Here is a 17,558-nt window from a genome sequence, read left to right on the forward strand (position 1 = left end):
GGGGGCATGGTCCAGCCACCGATGGGCCCCCCCGCCCACTTCTGAGGAGCTTCCCTCACTCCTGCTTGGCAACCATAATGGGCTCCTTCCGACTGCAGGCTTGGTGTTATGGTGCCATTGTAAACCCGGTACTGATTACAGGGTAGGACAAGGTTGATGAATAAGTCCCTCTAATGGTTTATACAGACACACAGGGGAAACTTGCTACTCTTTCCTTAGATCATTTTACTTTATTCAATTTTAAACCAGTTTAAAACTGTACAGGCTAACTTAGTTTAAAAGTAATCTGGCTGGCTAGTGGAGACAAGGACATTTCATGTTATTCAAGGGCTCAAAAATGGTTTAGAAACTTAATTTTTATACTTAGCCCTATCCACAGTGGCTAGCCAAAATTTCTTTAAATCAAGTTTTAAACCATCCCCACAAGAGTAGTTTTAGTTGCATGTGGCTTTTAGGCACTGTGACAAAGTTCCTCCTCTATCTTGGTGGGTCCTGCGCTTATTGGCAGATTTTCTTGCCTCAGAGATTCACCATGTGGGTTGGGGAACAGCCCAGAGACCTTCCCCTCTGGAAGAACCCACAGTCCAGGTCAATTGGGAGCTTTGGGGGGAACCCAGGCCCGCCCTCTACTCCAGGTTCCAGCCCAGGGCCCTGTGGACTGCAGCTGTCTATAGTGCCTCCTGTAACAGCTGCATGACAGCTACAACTCCCTGGGCTACTTCCCCATGGCCTCCTCCAAACACCTTCCTTATTCTCACCACAGGACCTTCTTCCTGGTGTCTGATAACGCTTGTGCTCCTCAGTCCTCCAGCAGCACACCCTCTCCCTCTCAGCTCCTTGCACCTCTTGCTCCCAGCTCCTCACACTCCCACCACAAACTGAAGTGAGCTCCTTTTTAAAACCCAAGTGCCCTGATTAGCCTGCCTTAATTGATTCTAGCAGCTTCTTCTTAATTGGCTCCAGGTGTCCTAATTAGCCTGCCTGCCTTAACTGGTTCTAGCAGGTTCCTGATTACTCTAGTGCAGCCCCTGCTCTGGTCAATCAGGGAACAGAAAACTACTCATCCAGTGACCAGTATATTTGCCCTCTACCAGACTCCCCTACCCCACTGGTCTGGGTCTGTCACAGCACTCACCAGTGACTTTCACATAACACCAACAGGTCTCACAGAAAATTGAAGAGAAGCACTAAGGGTATGTCTACACTATGAAATTAGGTCGATTTTATAGAAGTCGATTTTTAGAAATCGATTTTATACAGTCGATTGCATATGTTCACACTAAGCGCATTAAGTCGGCGGAGTGCATCCTCACTACCGTGGCTAGCATCGACTTATGGAGCGGTGCACTGTGAGTAGCTATCCCACAGTTCCCGCAGTCTCCGCTGCCCATTGGAATTCTGGGTTAAGCTCCCAATGCCTGATGGGGCAAAAACATTGTCACGGGTGGTTTTGGGTACATGTCATCAGTCGCCCCTCCCTCTGTGAAAGCAACGGCAGACAATCATTTCGTGCCAGACACCAGGGCGATTAGAAGAGCACAGCAAGGCACGCTGCGCATCACAGAGGCTTTGAAAACCAGCTTCATGACTGGCCAGGCTTCGGTGTGACTGCTGTGTGTGTTTCTCCTTGATGCAAACCTGCCCCCTTTGTTGATTTTAATTCCCTGTAAGCCAACCACCCTCCCCCTTTCGAAATAAAGTAACTATTGTTTTGAAACCATGCATTCATTCTTTATTAATTAAAAAAAAATGAGATAACGGAAAAGGTAGCCCGGCTGGGGTGGGAGGGAAGGACAAGGCCACATTGCTTATTGTAGCCACACTAAAAATCAAACTGTTTGAATGACAGCCTTCTGTTGCTTGGGCCATCCTCTGCAGTGGAGTGGCTGGGTGCCTGGAGCCTCCCCCTCCTCCCCCTGCGTTCTTGGGCATCTGGGTGAGGAGGCTATGGAACAGGGGGAGGAGGGTAGGCGGTTATACAGTGCATGCAGCGGGAGTCTGTGCTCTTGTTGGCTTTCCTGCAGCTCCAACAGACGCTTCATCATGTCCATTTGCTCCCCCAACAGACGCTTCATCATGTCTGTTTGCTCCCGCATTAGCCTCAGCATCGTGTCCTGCCTCTGCTCTTCGCACTCACTTAATTCTTTCCTGGCCTCTACCACTGAATGCCTCCATGCATTAAGCTGTGCCCTATCAGTGCAGGAGGACTGCATGAGCTCGGAAAACATGTCATTGCGAGTGCGTTTTTTTCCACCTTCTAATCTGCGATAGCCTCAGAGACGGAGATGATAGGGGGAGCGTAGAAACATTCTACACTCTACGATTGTGGGGGGACTGCATGGTAACCTGTGCTGCTGAGTTCGCCACGCTGACCAAACAGGAAATGAAATTCAAAAGTTCCCGGGGCTTTTCCTGTGTACCTGGCTAGTGCATCGGAGTTCAAAGTGCTGTCCAGATCAGTCACAATGGAGCACTCTGGGATAGCTTCTGGAGGCCAATACCATTGATTTGCGTCCACACTACCCCAAATTTGACCCAGCAAAGTCGATTTTAGCACTACTCCCCTCGCCGGGGAGGAGTACAGAAGTTGATTTTAAGAGCCCTGTAGGTTGCTGGAATGGGGTTGGTTGTGTGGACGCAACTTGTGGAAAGGGGAAGAGGGGATGCTTTGCAGCTGTCTCAGCACAGACCTTGCCTACATACTGGCAGGGAGCAGGAATTTCTTCCTCCAGGTCGCTATGGGATCAGGAGAGTAACTTGTCTTCCTTGAGGCTCCACTGAAATTTTCCTATGGGCTCTGCAAGCTGTGGGAATAGGCGTCCCATGGTTGGGAGAGAGGCAGGGAGGCACTGAAAAACTTATCACTGGTTCCATGCCACTGATGCTTGCCTGGTACCAGTGAAGGAAGCTTCTATAAGGCCTGCTCAATGATCTCAGCATGGCCCTCACCCACACACCAGCTTGAAAGCCAGGCTTCCCTGCCGCCTGCTCTACTGACTCAGATGGACCTTACCCACACACTGGCTGGCAGGTTTGCCTTTATCCCTGGAGCCTGCCTGTGAGTGTGAGAGGGGATGACCAATGCTCTTTGCCATCTCTGCCATTCTGGAAGTTGGAAGGGAGGAGAGGTGCTGCCTTTCAAACCCTCCTCCGAAAGCCAGAAGAAAAAAAAATATCGTTGAGTTTAGCAGTTTTGAGAAGAAAAACCTCAAAACCAATGAAGAAACAAATATTTAGTTAAAAGTCTTTTAAAAATCCTCTGAAAGCTCTGCTCCAAGAGGAATCCTGGAGTCTGCCATGTGTGCTGCTTGGAGGAGAATTCTGGGCAGTTCTTCCTGATGGGTGGTCCTAAGTCCAGGCTGAGATAAAAGATCTGGTCTGCCTCCAGGTACCAAGGAGACAGGGAAGCCCCACTGTGAAGACTATCGGAGATGGAGGGGAACCCAGAAGAGAGAAAGATATCAGCCCCAATAAGAGGGGAATACACAGTACACATTCCAAGATGACGAAGTCCCTGCCAGCAAATAAAAAATTAACAATGGAATTCTGCCAAATATTTTACTATTCTAGATATTTGCAACTGGACTTGCAATTAGTAAAAGTACTAAAATCAGAGAATCAGTGCTGGTAGGGGCTTGGCAAACAGCAGTACTCTCCTGCCAAGAGCAGTTAGTGGCTTCATTGCTTTTGTTTAAATTAATTTAAAGCTTTGGAATTTTACTTCGCCTTCTTTGGCAAGTGGACAAACAGCAAAAACTGCAGCTGAAAAAAGTAGGGTAAAGGAAACAAGTTGAAAATAATAATGAAATGACTCATCTTACCTTATTTAGCTCAATTTCCTATACATTCTCCAAACTGTGAATAAAATTTTGTTCATAATAAAAAAATATAAATATGCTTAAAAGGAATAAAAATATTTTCTTTACAGATTATGAGAGACTGATTATGATGAGGGGAAAATACAGAGTTTAACATTTATGGAATAATTAGCCACAATTTGAGGCCAATTCAGGCACACATTTCAATGGATTGTGCTTGCAAACCACTATTTGCTGCAAAATTCCCCAAGAACATTCTCTAGGCATAACTTACAGACATTTTGGTCTTTGCATGATGTACACAGGCTCTATGTATGTAACAAATATCACAGAAATCATGTTGGCAGCTAGTGGGGAAAATATAATTCATAATTTATGGATGTTGTTAGGGCTTTATTTTATATCATACCTATAAAAAGTTCTTAAATGAGATGACAATTTACAGTACAATACTTAAGATTTTAAAGAACATGGGCTGATCTGTAATAATTTATTAATCCTGTGTGTAACCTGGTTATTGGGATAGTTATATTGGGTTATTGACTACTTACTGTTTGTATATATCAAGCTAATTCACAAGCAAGTTTTGTCAGGAAATTCACCCAGGAAGTAGGGGTTGGTTCCTGGAAAACATTTCAAGGGACAAGAGACAACACAGAGCCTTCCAAATGGAAACATGCTTCCAATAACCTGTGGAGCTGACAGAACCAATTTGACCAGGCTCAGAAAACACAAGAGAGAACAAAGGATTTTGGCTGGGGTTATGAAGATACATACTCCGTGAAGGGGAGTGAGCAGACGTGAACTTAGATTCCAGAGGTTGAGGAGTCTAGGTTAAGACAGTCCTACCTATGATTATAGGTTAGATAGATATGCATGTAGAACTTTCATTGTGTTAAAATTCCTTTTTACTGGGTTTTGTTCCTACTGTTAAGATTAAACAATACTTTGTTTTTAAAAGGCTGTTTTGGGTCACTATTTCCCACTGGTCACAGCTCTGAAGGGAAAGACATGTAGGTGCTGAAACCAGTCAGTTCTGCTGAATAATCACAGCTGGTACACAAGGTGCTGTAACCTGGGAATCCAGTCTAAGAGTAGGAGAATCTCAGGATTCCACCCAGACAGAAATGCAGGTGCAGGGCCTAGCACCTGAAGGGGTGCACTCTAAAACCAGAGAGGGGGATCAAAGGTGTAGTTAGCCCTGTAATTGTGCAAAGGATTACAATCTGCCAAGAAATTAAAGTCAACTATAATTGGCTGAGATATTTCTGAATTCACAATTTGCTCCATAACTTGTTTATAGATCTGTCGCATCTTATGCGCATTTAACATGCGCAATTTCAGCTTTACACGGTCGGCAAAAAAAAAAAAAAAAGAACAATTTTAATACTGTACTTGTAGTGCGGGCGATTCCGCCCGCCATTCAACTCAATGTAATTTTGACTATACGCAGTTTTCGCTTTACACGCCAACCGCGGAACGGAACCCCCGCGTAAGATGAGACTCGCCTGTATAACTATTCTGCAAACTCTCAGTATAAAACCATCTAAGATATTTTAACTGTTTCTCTAGTAAATGTGATCTTATATAATGCTGAAAGGCAAAGACATATTTTGTATGTGATATTAATAAAATTGTGTTTTAATGTCTAAATTCAACAAATAAGCTGCAAGATTACCACTGCCATCAATCATTAGTGTCATAACTATGATATATCAACCTCTGATTACACCATATTCATGAGACGTCATTTTTCACTTGCTGGTATTGGGACTTTTGTTAGTATAGATGAGTTTATATATATATATATATATATATATATATATATATATATATATATATATATATATACACACACTGAGTAAAGAGCATGACAACTAGCCTATGTTTATATATGTCACAGCTATGATGCAACTAGATAGATAAAACAGTTTCACTTTTCCCCCTCATTTTAAAAATTGGAGCTGGTCATGGGATTTGATAGCTCAGTATGGCTATTTTAAGTTTAATCAGTAAAATTCTGAATTGTCAAAAATCTTAAAATGGCAGTGAAAATTTTGTTGCAGAAGTGAGGAGGGAAAATTGACAATTTTGCTATGATTTAAAGTGTTTAAATACAAGTCCCTTCCTTTAATTCCTATGTTCTTTTCCTTCCTTTGAAAATTCCCATTTCTCCCTCCTTTAAAAGAGCTCAAGCCAACTTCAACCTGTATAAACAGGTATCAAAAAAGGAGAGCAGGAGACTGAACATAGCAGATATCTTTTTAAAGTAAGTTTCCATGACAGCAGACACTAAACCGCCTGGAACTAGGAGCTCCTTTGTAAGACCAAGCAAATGCAAGAGCGTATAGATTTCTTTTAGTTATGTATAAAATTCTATTTCACTCAATACTAACACTTGAAACAGTGGATTTCAGAGCAATTATTATACGTTTCAGGTGGTCTAAATCATTTGTCTTTGGTCTCATCTTTTTCACCATCATTTACAGATACACTGCCTCTTGCATTTTATTGCTTACCTGAGGAGTCTCTTCACTGAGAGTTGGAACAGGTCTTTAAGATGTATAACCATTCTGAAACAAGAAAGCTTCCACAAAACCCTTCTATAGCTTGGTTTGCTTTTAAATGATTCAACAAATGTGTCCAGAGTTAGATCAATAGATAGAATAAAAGTATATAAAAATATAGATACTTTGTCTCTCTTTAGTGAGACATTAAAATAAGAAAACAGACTGTAATCAAAAAGCCTTTTTGCCAAATTGGAACTTAGGAGAAACCTAAAAAGAAAAAATATCTTAATTATTTTTTCTTCATAAAGGTAACTTATTTAGTATGTTAGCACCAATAGATTCCCCTTATACAGGGGTTCTCAAACTTCATTGCACCGTAACCCCCTTCTGACAACAAAAATTACTTCACGACCCCAGGAGAGGGGACTGAAGCCTTAGTCTGCCCACGCCCCAATGCCCTGGGGGGGGGGGGCGGCAAAGCCCGAGCCCCACTACTCTGGGCACAGGGGCCAAATCCGAAAGCTCAAGGGTTTCAGCCTCAGGCAGGGGGCCTGCAACCTGAGCCCTGCAGCCCAGGGCTGAAGCCCTCGGGCTTTGGCTTCAGCCCTGGGCAGTGGGGCTCGGGCTTCAGCCCCTCGCCCCAACAAATCTAAGCCAGCCTAGGCGACGCGATTCAAAGCGGGTCCCGACCCACAGTTTGAGAACCGCTGCCCTAATATAAAGTGTATTGCTGGTATAAAAGGATTCATCTGAATTTCTTTTACATTATTTGTCAATTCAATCGATTTTTTAAACCTCAAAGTATTTTAAGCCTTTCATTACATCTTAATTTTTTAGGTGGAATTGAATATTTATCCACCAACAAAAACCTATCAGCTTACATCTCCAAACCTTCCTTTTTTCTAAAAAAGAAACACTGAAATCCAATTTCTGTAGAGTAAAACTGATCTAAGCAATCCATTTTGACAGAGAGATTCAGAGGCCTAACCCGCTTCGTAATCAAGCTGTTTTCTTTGCAGTGCTATGAATTCCAAAGAAAATAGGGTCCAAAAGACCATGCAGTACTCCACAGGAAATTTCTTTTGCTTCAGAGCTTTCATTAGCATGGAATGGGACCGCATTTAACTACGTTCTGTTGTCAAATATACATGCTGCATTATCTCAGTGGACCAGATTCTCTGCTGAGCTGTTTTTATTGAGCACAGCAGAGGGGCTATTCAGGCATTGCTATGGGCTCAGTTTCTCCACCCCAGCCTTATTTCAGGTTAGAGTAACTTGGGAGTTGCTCCAGCTAACTTGCACAATCTCCAAGGGACCATCCAGCAGCTAGGGACAGCCAGAGTGCGTTGTGCTAAAGATACTCCTTCTATTCCTTCCAGAGAGGACAGCAGGGAAGGAGCTGTAGTCCCAGAAACAGTAGCTATCTGCTTCCTGGGGACTCCTTCATGGTGGGAATATTCCTACCTGGGGACTTATGGACAGTCTTTACTCCCTTTATACCATGGATAGGCAAACTTTTTTGGCCCAAGGGCCACATCTGGGTACGGAAATTGTATGGCGGGCCATGAATGCTCACAAAATTGGGGTGCAGGAGGGGGTGAGGGCTCTGGCTGGGGATGTGGGCTTTGGGGTGGGGTCAGAAATGAGTTCAGGGTATGAGAGGGGCCTCCGGGCTGGGGCAGTGGGTTGGGGGTGGTGAGGGATCTGGCTGGAGGTGCGGGTTGGGGATGAGGGGCTTGGGGGTGCAGGAGGGTGCTCCAGGCTGGGATCGAGGGGTTCGGCGTGTGGGAGCGGGCTCCGGGCTGGGGATTGGGGCACTGAGGGGTATGGAGCTCTGGCTGGGGGTGCAGGCTCTGGGGTGGGCTGGGGATGAGAGGTTTGGGGTGCAGAAGGGTGCTCCATGCTGGGATCAAGGGGTTCAGATGGCAGGAGGGAGATCAAAGCTGGGGCAGGGGGCTGGGGCACGGGAGGAGCTCAGGTGTACAGGCTCCGGTCGGCGCTTACCTCAAGTAGCTCCCAGAAGCAGTGGCATGTCCCCACTCTGGGTCCTACGTGGAGGCACGGCCTGGCAGTTCTGTGTGCTGCCCCGTCCGCAGGCGCCGCCCTGCAGCTCCCATTGGCCGCAGTTCCTGACCACTGGGAGCTGCGGGGGTGGCACTTGAGGCAGGGGCAGCGCACGGAGCCCCCTGGCTGCCCCTACGCATAGGAGCGAGAGGGGGGACATGCCGCTGCTTCCGGGAGCTGCGCAGAGCCGCAGCACGCGCAGCGGCCCCCGACCCTGCTCCCCAGTGGGAGCTTGAGGGCCGGATTAAATCAGCTGGCGGTCTGGATGTGGCCCGCGGGCCATAGTTTGCCCACCCCTGCTTTATACCATCTGAACAAGACAAGCCAAAAAATCTGGCCCTTTCACTTTTTAGACACAGACCCTTTTTGGGGCTTCAAAATTCTTATTCGTGTACTTGATTAGTCAATGCTGCTTTTTTTAAGGAATGGTTCCTTTATAATATTATATTGGGGATCTTGCAGCATAAAACTAAGATCAAGTCCATATTCCTTCTCGTCATGACTGTAACAGCAGAAATCAAACTGAGACCAAATAAGCATCTATTTTAATTTTAATTCTGAGAAGACACTTCAGATTGTTTGAAATTAAAAAAGCTTCAAGTTTCTATACATTCTGAAATATGATAAAGAAACTCTAAATTATCTGACACTTACGAATGTGTTATAGAATTGTGTGTGGTTTTAGAAATGATACACTGGACAAACACAAAAAAAGACAGTCACCTTCACTCTATCGTCTAATTCTATTTGCTTTCACTAGATTCTTTTTGTTCCTCCAAGTCAAAATAAAAAGGTTTGTCATAGCCCATGAGATGGTTATAGTCCTGTGGATATGTGAAAAGCATTGGATTAACAAGCATTGATTTAGTTTTGGCATAAAATGTTGTAAACATCTTGCTGATGTCTGGAACCTTGACATCCCTCTGATGGAACACAGTTCTTTTTTCTGCCAAAATAGCATTATATGTAATTGCCGTGTATGTGTCCGTCTCAGCCTTATGATACAGTCGAACCACATAGCCCTTTGTAAGCAGATGCAGGGTAACTGGTGTTATAAATGTAAAGAATCCTACAATGCCGTAAAAGGCATTTTGTAAAAACAGACTTTCAACTCCAATGCCAGTTTTGAAGAAGATGTAGGGCATCATGCAAAAGCTAAACATGCTCGTAGAGTAAGAGAAAAACTTCACACCTGTATAAGAGATGAAAATCATAGGTTAATGTTTATGATCAAAGTTATCCCTATAGTCATTTATACACACTGTTCTTATATACCCACTGCTTTACTTTAATTGATAAATTCAATGATGATCCAGTTAATCCTTTCTTATCGTGGAACTTCTGAAGTCATCATGTGGAAATCAAAGCCCTCAGCCCTTCTCCTTCTCTATGATTAATAAACTAAAAGTTAGGTCTTATGAAACACCTTTAATATTCTAGTTATCAAAGTGTTTCACAAAGTAAGAAGTTAAATCCCAGTACTGTAGTGACTGCTTATGCAAAAGTATAGCTATTATGAACTCAGCTATAACTATCAAATATTGTATATTGCTAGAGAAGAGTAATATTTCCATTAAGTTTAGCTGGGAGGGAATAAATGTACTTTGTTCACAGGGGACTGAACTTAGGGCTGGTCTTCACTACTGTGCTACATAGGGTTGCCAACTTTCTACTTGCACAAAACCGAATATCCTTGCCACGCCTCCTGCCCCACCCCTTCTCCGAGGCCCCGCCCCCGCTCACTCCACACACACACACCCTCTGGTCGCTCGTTCTCCCCACCCTCACTCACTCGCTCATTTTCACCGGGCTGGCTCAGAGAGCTGGGGTGTGGGAGGGGGTGAGGGCTCTGGGGTGGGGCCAGGGATGAGGGGTTTGGAGTGCAGGAGGGGGCTCCGAGCTGGGGAGGTGGAGCCGCGGGGTTTGGAGTATGGAAAGGGGCTCCAGGCTAAGGCAGGGGGTTGGGGTGTGGGAGGAGGTATGGGCTCTGGGATGGGGGTGTGGGTTCCGGGGTGGGCCCAGAAATTAGAGGATCAGGGTGCGAGAGGGGGCTCCGGGCTGGGGGCCGGGGATGAGGGATTTGCGGTGCAGCAGAGGGCTCCAGGATGAGGGGTTCGGAGTACGGGAGGGGGCTCTGGGCTGGGGTAGGGGGTTAGGGTACGGGGGGGGGTGAGGGCTCTGGCTGGGGGTGCAGACTCTGGGGTGAGGCTGTGGAGGAGGGGTTTCGGGTGCAGGAGGGTGCTCCGGGCTGGACTGAGGAGTTCAGAGGGTGGGAAGGGGATCAGGGTTGGGGCACGGGGGGGGAGGACTCAGGGGTGCAGGCTCCAGGTGGCGCTTACCTCAAGCAGCTCTCGGAAGCATCAGCATGTCCCCACTCTGGCTCCTATGCAAAGGCGCAGCCAGGCAGCTCTGTGTGCTGCCCCGTCCGCAGGTGCCGCCTCCCACCCCCAGCTCCAATTGGCAAATGTTCCCAGCCAATGGGAGCTGCGGGGGCAGCACTTGGGGCGGGGGCAGCAGGTGGAACCCCCTGGCTGCCCCTACGTGTAGGAGCCGGAGGGGGGACATGCTGGCTGCTTCCCAGGAGTCGTGTGGCGTGGAGGCTAGCAGGGAACCTGCCAGCCCCGTTGCGCAGTACCGCCAACCGGACAGTCAACAGCGCTGACCCGAGCCGCCAGGATCCCTTTTTGACCAGGTGTTCCGGTCAAAAACTGGACACACGGGCACCATCAGTGCTACATCGGTACAGCTGTGCTGATGTACTGCATCTGGTGAAGATGCGCTATGTTGACAGGGGAGCGCCTCCTGCCAAAATAAAGTGGTGTCTACACCGTGCTAAGTTGATGTAACTTACATCACTCACGGGGATGGCTTTTTTATACCCCTGAGCAACGTAAGTTACAGTGACTTAAGCGGTAGTGTAGACAAGCCCTTAGTCTTTATCCAAAATGAAATGCTTTAAAGTGCAGTTCTATTCTGAAAAGTAAAAACAGCACCTTCTCACCATTCTGTGTATATTTAGAATCATGTTTGCATATTTTAGTGATAAAATTGTACTACCTCTTACTCCTGTTAACCCTTCAAAGCCAACACAAATGAGAGAGGAAGATTCTCACCCACACTTCCTCAAAAGCACTCTTTACAAGATCCAATCACTTACACCTGTTAAAACCTTGTGAATGCAAAGCAGTTGCACAAGCTAACTAAGGCAGCATCTGGGACCTGGTCCAACTCCCATTCACTTCAAGGGGATTCTTTTAATGGGAGCTGGTTCAGCCCATGGTCTGCAGAATCTTTATTACTTGTAAAGACTTATGAGTAGAAAAGGAGCATTTTCAGATTAAAACTCTGCAGGGCTGACAATTAAAAAAAATGCAAACTGATCACATTTGTTATTGAAATCATCATCAAGACAATCATTATCCCACCACCTCCCAATCTTTGGGACACATGTCAAGGCCATCTGGTAGTTTCCCCTTGCATGAAGTCTTAAAATAAGCCCTAGTGAAGGTGACTGGCCAAAGAGCTGTCAATAGCAGGAGTCTCATTATTGATATTATATTTCATTATCTTATCTTCTAAGCTTCTCCCCAGACTTTTGCGAGTGGGCACAGTAGCTGCTTCATGTTCATGATGGACATCCCACTCTACTCACATACTCAGCATGTACCAAGCTAGTGATGTCAGCACCAACAGTCAGAGATGGAATGGAGACTCTACCTCACGAGTAAAGGTAAATCAGCCTTTGTACAGTTACCCATATGGTGTTAGAGGCATATATGGAGGGCTGCAGATACATGTGGGCTCTGCAATTTTCCAAGATTTTCTGACTGTTCTCATTTCATCCTTAAAAGTAACAATACAGTAATAGCACAATAGACAAAAATATACCACAACTGACTTACCCATCCTGTGTTGCTTTATTGGCAGAGTCCCCATTCCAATGCAGATCTCTAATGGGACTTCAGCCACCAGCTCAGTGCATGCTTGTTTGGCTACACAGTTGCTCATAACACAACTGAGAAGGTGATTTTAAAAATCACTGCATAGTATATCTAAAAATACTGCATTCAATTCACAGCACCAATATACCTGTAGTGAAAGCTAGTTAGCATAATGGTTTGTGTTATCCAATTAATCCAGGGCCAAATCCTGTCCCTTGCCTTGCCCAGGTCCCAAAGAGTGGTAGAGCTCAAGTTGTGCTCTACAGAATAACTCCACACCCCTGGTGCTGTTGCAATGCTCTATAGCAGCATGCAGCAAATCTGGAGTGGATGGGTGGGTGTGGAGGAACATAGATGAAGTAGGACCTACTCCAGCCCATGGTGAACTTTGCTGTGCTTCAAGCAGTAGTTGATTAATGCTTGGGCCCACAGGGCCCATGCCCAGCACTCCCAGCCAATTCGGGGGGCCCAGGAATGCTGGAACCCTGGATAGAAGGGGGGAGGGCTACTAGCACCAGAACTGTAGCCCTGCCCCTGCTCCGCCTCTTTCCCCCCAGAGCCCCGCCCCCTGGCCAGGCCGAAATCCAGAACCAGGTCAAGGTAAGAGCCACCCGGGGAGCCTGGGCTGCTGCAGGGAGCCCCGGACCCTCCACCTACCCTGGGCGGGGCCCCGGAGTACCCGAGAGCAGCCCCCGGCCCATGTCCCTACTCCCTGGAGTGCGCTGCCCAGAGCAAGTGGAAGGTCCAGGGCTCCCCACAGCAGCCCAGGCTCCCTGGGCAGCTCTTAGAGAACTCAGGGGGGAAAGGAGGAGCACAGGCCAGGGCCCCATGGTGAGGGGGGGGCTAAGGCCCACTGGGAAGAGGCTGGTGCCGCTAGCAGGGGCTGCACTTATCAGCTGCCCTGCCACAAAGCCCAGCCCCTGCTGCCGCCATTCTGAATCTACAGAGGTGATGCGTGGGGGGTGGGGCATGAGGGGATCACATGCCCCCCTGGATTTTTCAGGACACCTCTGGCAGGGATGCCTAGCAGCGAGGAGGCAGCGCTCCGCCTGGCAGTGGCGCTCTCCCTGGGGGAGGGAGGAAGCAGCAGGGTGCCTGGCTGCCAGCTGAGCTCCTCCCCCGCCACATGGGGCTGCTTTGCTTTCCCTGCTGCTGGAGTACCAGTGCTGCTGCCTGCTTTTCAGACCATCCACCAAGGTGAGCCAGCCACAATGCTGCTTCTTGCCTGAGCTGCACGGACACACTGAGAGTGCTGCTGCCATGGGGAGCGCTGCCTCCTCGCTGCTGGGCATCTATGCCAAAGGGTTCCTGGGAAATGGGGGTGCACATGACCCCCCAGAACCTTTCATTTGTGCCCCACCCCACTAGCCACAGCTATGTGTTGCCTGACTATGCCCATGTTAAAAACCGGGTGGGCATGGACTCCCCAGTTCTTGTGCCCCAGGCCCCCAGGGTGTGGGGGGCTCAAATATTCTTTGTGCCCAGGACCCCAATAAATCTTAAACCACCTCTGGCTCCAAGTCAAAAATCCTGATTAAATGACAGTGTCAGTGTTGCCAACTCTAAAGATTTCTTCACAAGTCACAGGGGTTTTGCCGGGGCTAGATCTAGCCTCACCATGATGTGAGAAGCTCCAGCCCTTCTGATTGGCTGCCTGCCTTCCCTACTTGCCCATCTCTTGGGAAAGAGCAGCCAATCAGGACTGCCGCAAAAAGCAGACACAGTTCTCACCTCTTCTCTCAGGAGCTGACACTATTCTCATAGGATGGGACAGGGAACCAGAAAGAGCACAATAGCTCAGGGCAGCCCTGCTCCCTCCTCCCCTGCTGTGAAAAATGAGTCTGTCTGCTCTCTGCTCCTGTTCCTCCCATCCTCTCCATCCCTGCAACACCAGCCTTGAGAAGGAGGACAAGGGACCCCACTGCAGCCCCACCCCCAGACCTGGAAGGGGGGAGTGAAGAACCCAAGGAGCTGCAGGAGAGCAGAGTTGAAGTAGGGGTGTGTGCAGAACTGAGGTGGGTACTGGGAGAAGAATTGATGGGAGAGCTGATGGATAGGCAGATAAGGGGGTCAGAGCTCCTTCAGTGGAGGCAAAAAAAAAAAAATCAATAAAATCAATCTCAATAAATTTGGCAACACTAACTGTCAAATACACACATTGGGGATGAGCAGGGGGGGTAGAAAATCTGAAGAAATTGTGTCCATCTATAATCTTTTTTCAAAATATCTTGTGATTTTTGGGGCCAATCTCATGGTTTTTTTAGAGTGTGGCTCATTTTTTAACATATCTTGTGATTTTTTAGAATCTGACTCATTTTATTTGAACCTTTTGGGGTTGGTTATACGACTGTATAGGGGACCACAAGGTGGTCCTTAGTGCATATCTGAAGAAATCAGAGGGATCCATTCCCAACAGCATACTCAGGGCCGGCGCAACCCATTAGGCGACCTAGGCGGTCGCCTAGGGCACTAACATTTGGGGGGCGGCGACCAGATCTTTGGCCGCCCCGGTCGTCGTTGGTATTTCGGGGGCGGGACCTTCCATCGCCTCTGTCGGGGGCGGCATTTCGGGGGCGGGACCTTCCGCCGCGTAGGGCATCAAAAAAGCTGGCGGCGCTCCTGAGCATACTATGTTTTAAAGATATGTTTAAGTATAGATAAATCAAATCAAATTTCAATTCCAATCACATACCCAACACTGCCTTTGCCAGATTCCCAGTGTAAACTAGTCTTCCATCTTCTGGTTGTCCATGAAAGGAGGAGGTGCTGAAGCAGCGAACAGGTGCCACATGAGAAAATATGATCTACAGGATGAAAGCAGCACATGGCAAATAAAGCATTCGCATCGTCTACATACATTTCAGATTTCTTCTGACCTAGATGTTGAATTTATACCCAGGATAGAGACTAAAAATTAAATTATATTACAACTAAACTCAATAAGTAGTTTAATAGATATCAGTAAATTTAATTAATTTATAAATGTTAGGAAACAGAGGATTTAATGATTCAGGGGATTGGAAATGGGATATGCAGCCATAAAACCCTTCAGCCCTAGACACGTCAGCCGTGCTCTGTATACAGGCAGAAGGCCACACATTCCAAGTTCATTGCAAGTCTCTGGCCACCTATCTCTCAATCCTCAGCATTGCCAGCTCTTCAAATGCTGTGAGAGTTGTGATAAAATTTCATGGTTTACTTGAATCCCCAGCTCCTAGAGTCCTGCCATTACATGAGAACCTCATCTTTCATTTAAAAGAAAATTTCTAGCCCTCGTGGTTGCAAAGAATGTGAACTCAGAAAAGTAAAAAAAAACCCCAAAAAACAAAAACCCAGATTCAGTTTTTTTAAAAACTCGTTATTTTTAAGCTAATCTTGTATGATTTAGGGGGGCTGATTCCTGAGTTCCAAACACTTGGGGTTGGCTATACTGCTGTCTATCTACCTAGGCGCTTGTATTGGCAAGCACCTAGGTAGACAGACAGCAGAAACTGGACACACATTACCTTGGACACTTTTTCAATTCTCTACTCTGCCTCTTTAATCTTATCCACCAGCAAACACTTTGTTAAACGCACCATTAACAGTGAGGATTTAAAATGGATTCAAATTGGGGAGACTTTGCATTTACTTTTGCTATTCAGGTACAAGGAAATTAGTCCAGTAAATTGGGGGCGGGGAAGACGCTGGGTCGGCCTCCTCAACCAAGACCCCTGCTTCTCTCTCCGCTATTTGATCGGAGGTTTCCACCCCTGCCCGCAGCCCAGCTACAAGGAAAGCGTCCCACGCTCATGCACCTGTTCTAGTCTCCCTTCAGACCCGGGAAGGGCTCCAACTGATCCTGGACCTCGGGCCCGCGGCAGCGTCGGGACCCCGCAACTAGATGCGCTCGGAGGGTCATTCACAGCCGCCCATCGGGGGCTGCGCGCCGCTGGTGCGCGGATCCCCGGAGGACGAGGAAGCGCGGCAGCTGCACACTGCCTAGCGCTCCGCAGCCAGAACGCCAGCGCCCGGTCGCCGCCCGCAGCCAGGAGCAGCATCGCTCACACCAGGTCCCGGCCTTGCTCAGCAGATCCCCCGCACCGCAGCAGGCAGGCCAGGAAGGGGAGGAGCCAAGGCGCAGCTGCCTCCCTCGCTGCAGGGGATTGGGCCAGCTGCCTCTCCCCCTCCAATAGTAACTCTCCTCAGGAGCTGAGCGCTTCCAGGTTGAGAAACCCAGACCTCCTGCAGCTTTGGTTCCCCCTGTAATGAGGCAGCGGCGCCTCGCAGACATCCTAATCCAGGGGTGGGCAAACTTTTTGGGCGGAGGGCCACATCTGGGTGGGGAAATTGTATGCAGGGCAGGGGGTTGGGGTGCAGGAGGGAGTGCGGGGTGTGGGAGGGGGTGCGGTGTGCAGGATCGGGCTCAGGGCAAGGGATTGGGGCAGAGGAAGGGTGTGGGGTGTTTTAGGGGGCTCAGGGAAGGGGGTTGGGGTGCAGGAGGGGTGCAGACTGTGACGGGGCTCAGGGCAGGGGGTTCATAGATTCTAGGACTGGAAGGGACCTCGAGAGGTCATCGAGTCCAGTCCCCATGCCCTCATGGCAGGACTAAATACTGTCTAGAGTCTAGACCATCCCTGATAGACATTTATCTAACCTACTCTTAAATATCTCCAGAGATGGAGATTCCACAACCTCTCTAGGCAATTTATTCCAGTGTTTAACCACCCTGACAGTTAGGAACTTTTTCCTAATGTCCAACCTAAACCTCCCTTGCTGCAGTTTAAGCCCATTGCTTCTTGTTCCAGCCTTGGAGGCTAAGATGAACAAGTTTTCTCCCTCCTCCTTATGACACCCTTTTAGATACCTGAAAACTGCTCTCATGTCCCCTCTCAGTCTTCTCTTTTCCAAACTAAACAAACCCAATTCTTTCAGCCTTCCTTCATAGGTCATGTTCTCTAGACCTTTTATCATTCTTGTTGCTCTTCTCTGGACCCTCTCCACATCTTTCTTGAAATGTGGTGCCCAGAATTGGACACAATACTCCAGTTGAGGCCTAACCAGCGCAGAGTAGAGCGAAAGAATGACTTCTCGTGTCTTGCTCACAACACACCTGTTAATGCATCCCAGAATCATGTTTGCTTTTTTTGCAACAGCATCACACTGTTGACTCATATTTAGCTTGTGGTCCACTATAACCCCTAGATCCCTTTCTGCCATACTCCTTCCTAGACAGTCTCTTCCCA

The 17,558-nt window shown here is 47.6% G+C and overlaps 1 protein-coding gene across 1 annotated transcript; it reads right to left on the reverse strand.

Annotated features, from left to right (window-relative positions):
* Positions 1–8,927: 8,927 nt before the first annotated feature.
* Positions 8,928–16,416, reverse strand: TMEM70 (transmembrane protein 70). Its single transcript, XM_065399158.1, has 3 exons — positions 16,131–16,416; positions 15,026–15,137; positions 8,928–9,584 (listed from the first exon to the last, which is right to left on the reverse strand). The coding sequence occupies exons 1-3, from the start codon at positions 16,371–16,373 to the stop codon at positions 9,136–9,138; spliced, it is 804 nt and encodes a 267-aa protein (XP_065255230.1). The 5' UTR covers positions 16,374–16,416; the 3' UTR covers positions 8,928–9,135.
* Positions 16,417–17,558: the final 1,142 nt, after the last annotated feature.

This window comes from Emys orbicularis, chromosome 2, assembly GCF_028017835.1.
Source record: "Emys orbicularis isolate rEmyOrb1 chromosome 2, rEmyOrb1.hap1, whole genome shotgun sequence".
NCBI classification, from domain to species: Eukaryota; Metazoa; Chordata; order Testudines; family Emydidae; genus Emys; species Emys orbicularis.

Coding starts and splice junctions, on each gene's coding strand:
- TMEM70 (XM_065399158.1), bottom strand. CDS start 16,373: ATGCTGCTCCTGGCTGCGGGCGGCGACCGGGCGCTGGCGTTCTGGCTG. Junction 15,138..16,130: donor CTGAAGGGAGACTAGAACAG/GTGCATGAGCGT, acceptor TTCATCCTGTAG/ATCATATTTTCTCATGTGGC. Junction 9,585..15,025: donor TCTGGCAAAGGCAGTGTTGG/GTATGTGATTGG, acceptor TCTCTTATACAG/GTGTGAAGTTTTTCTCTTAC.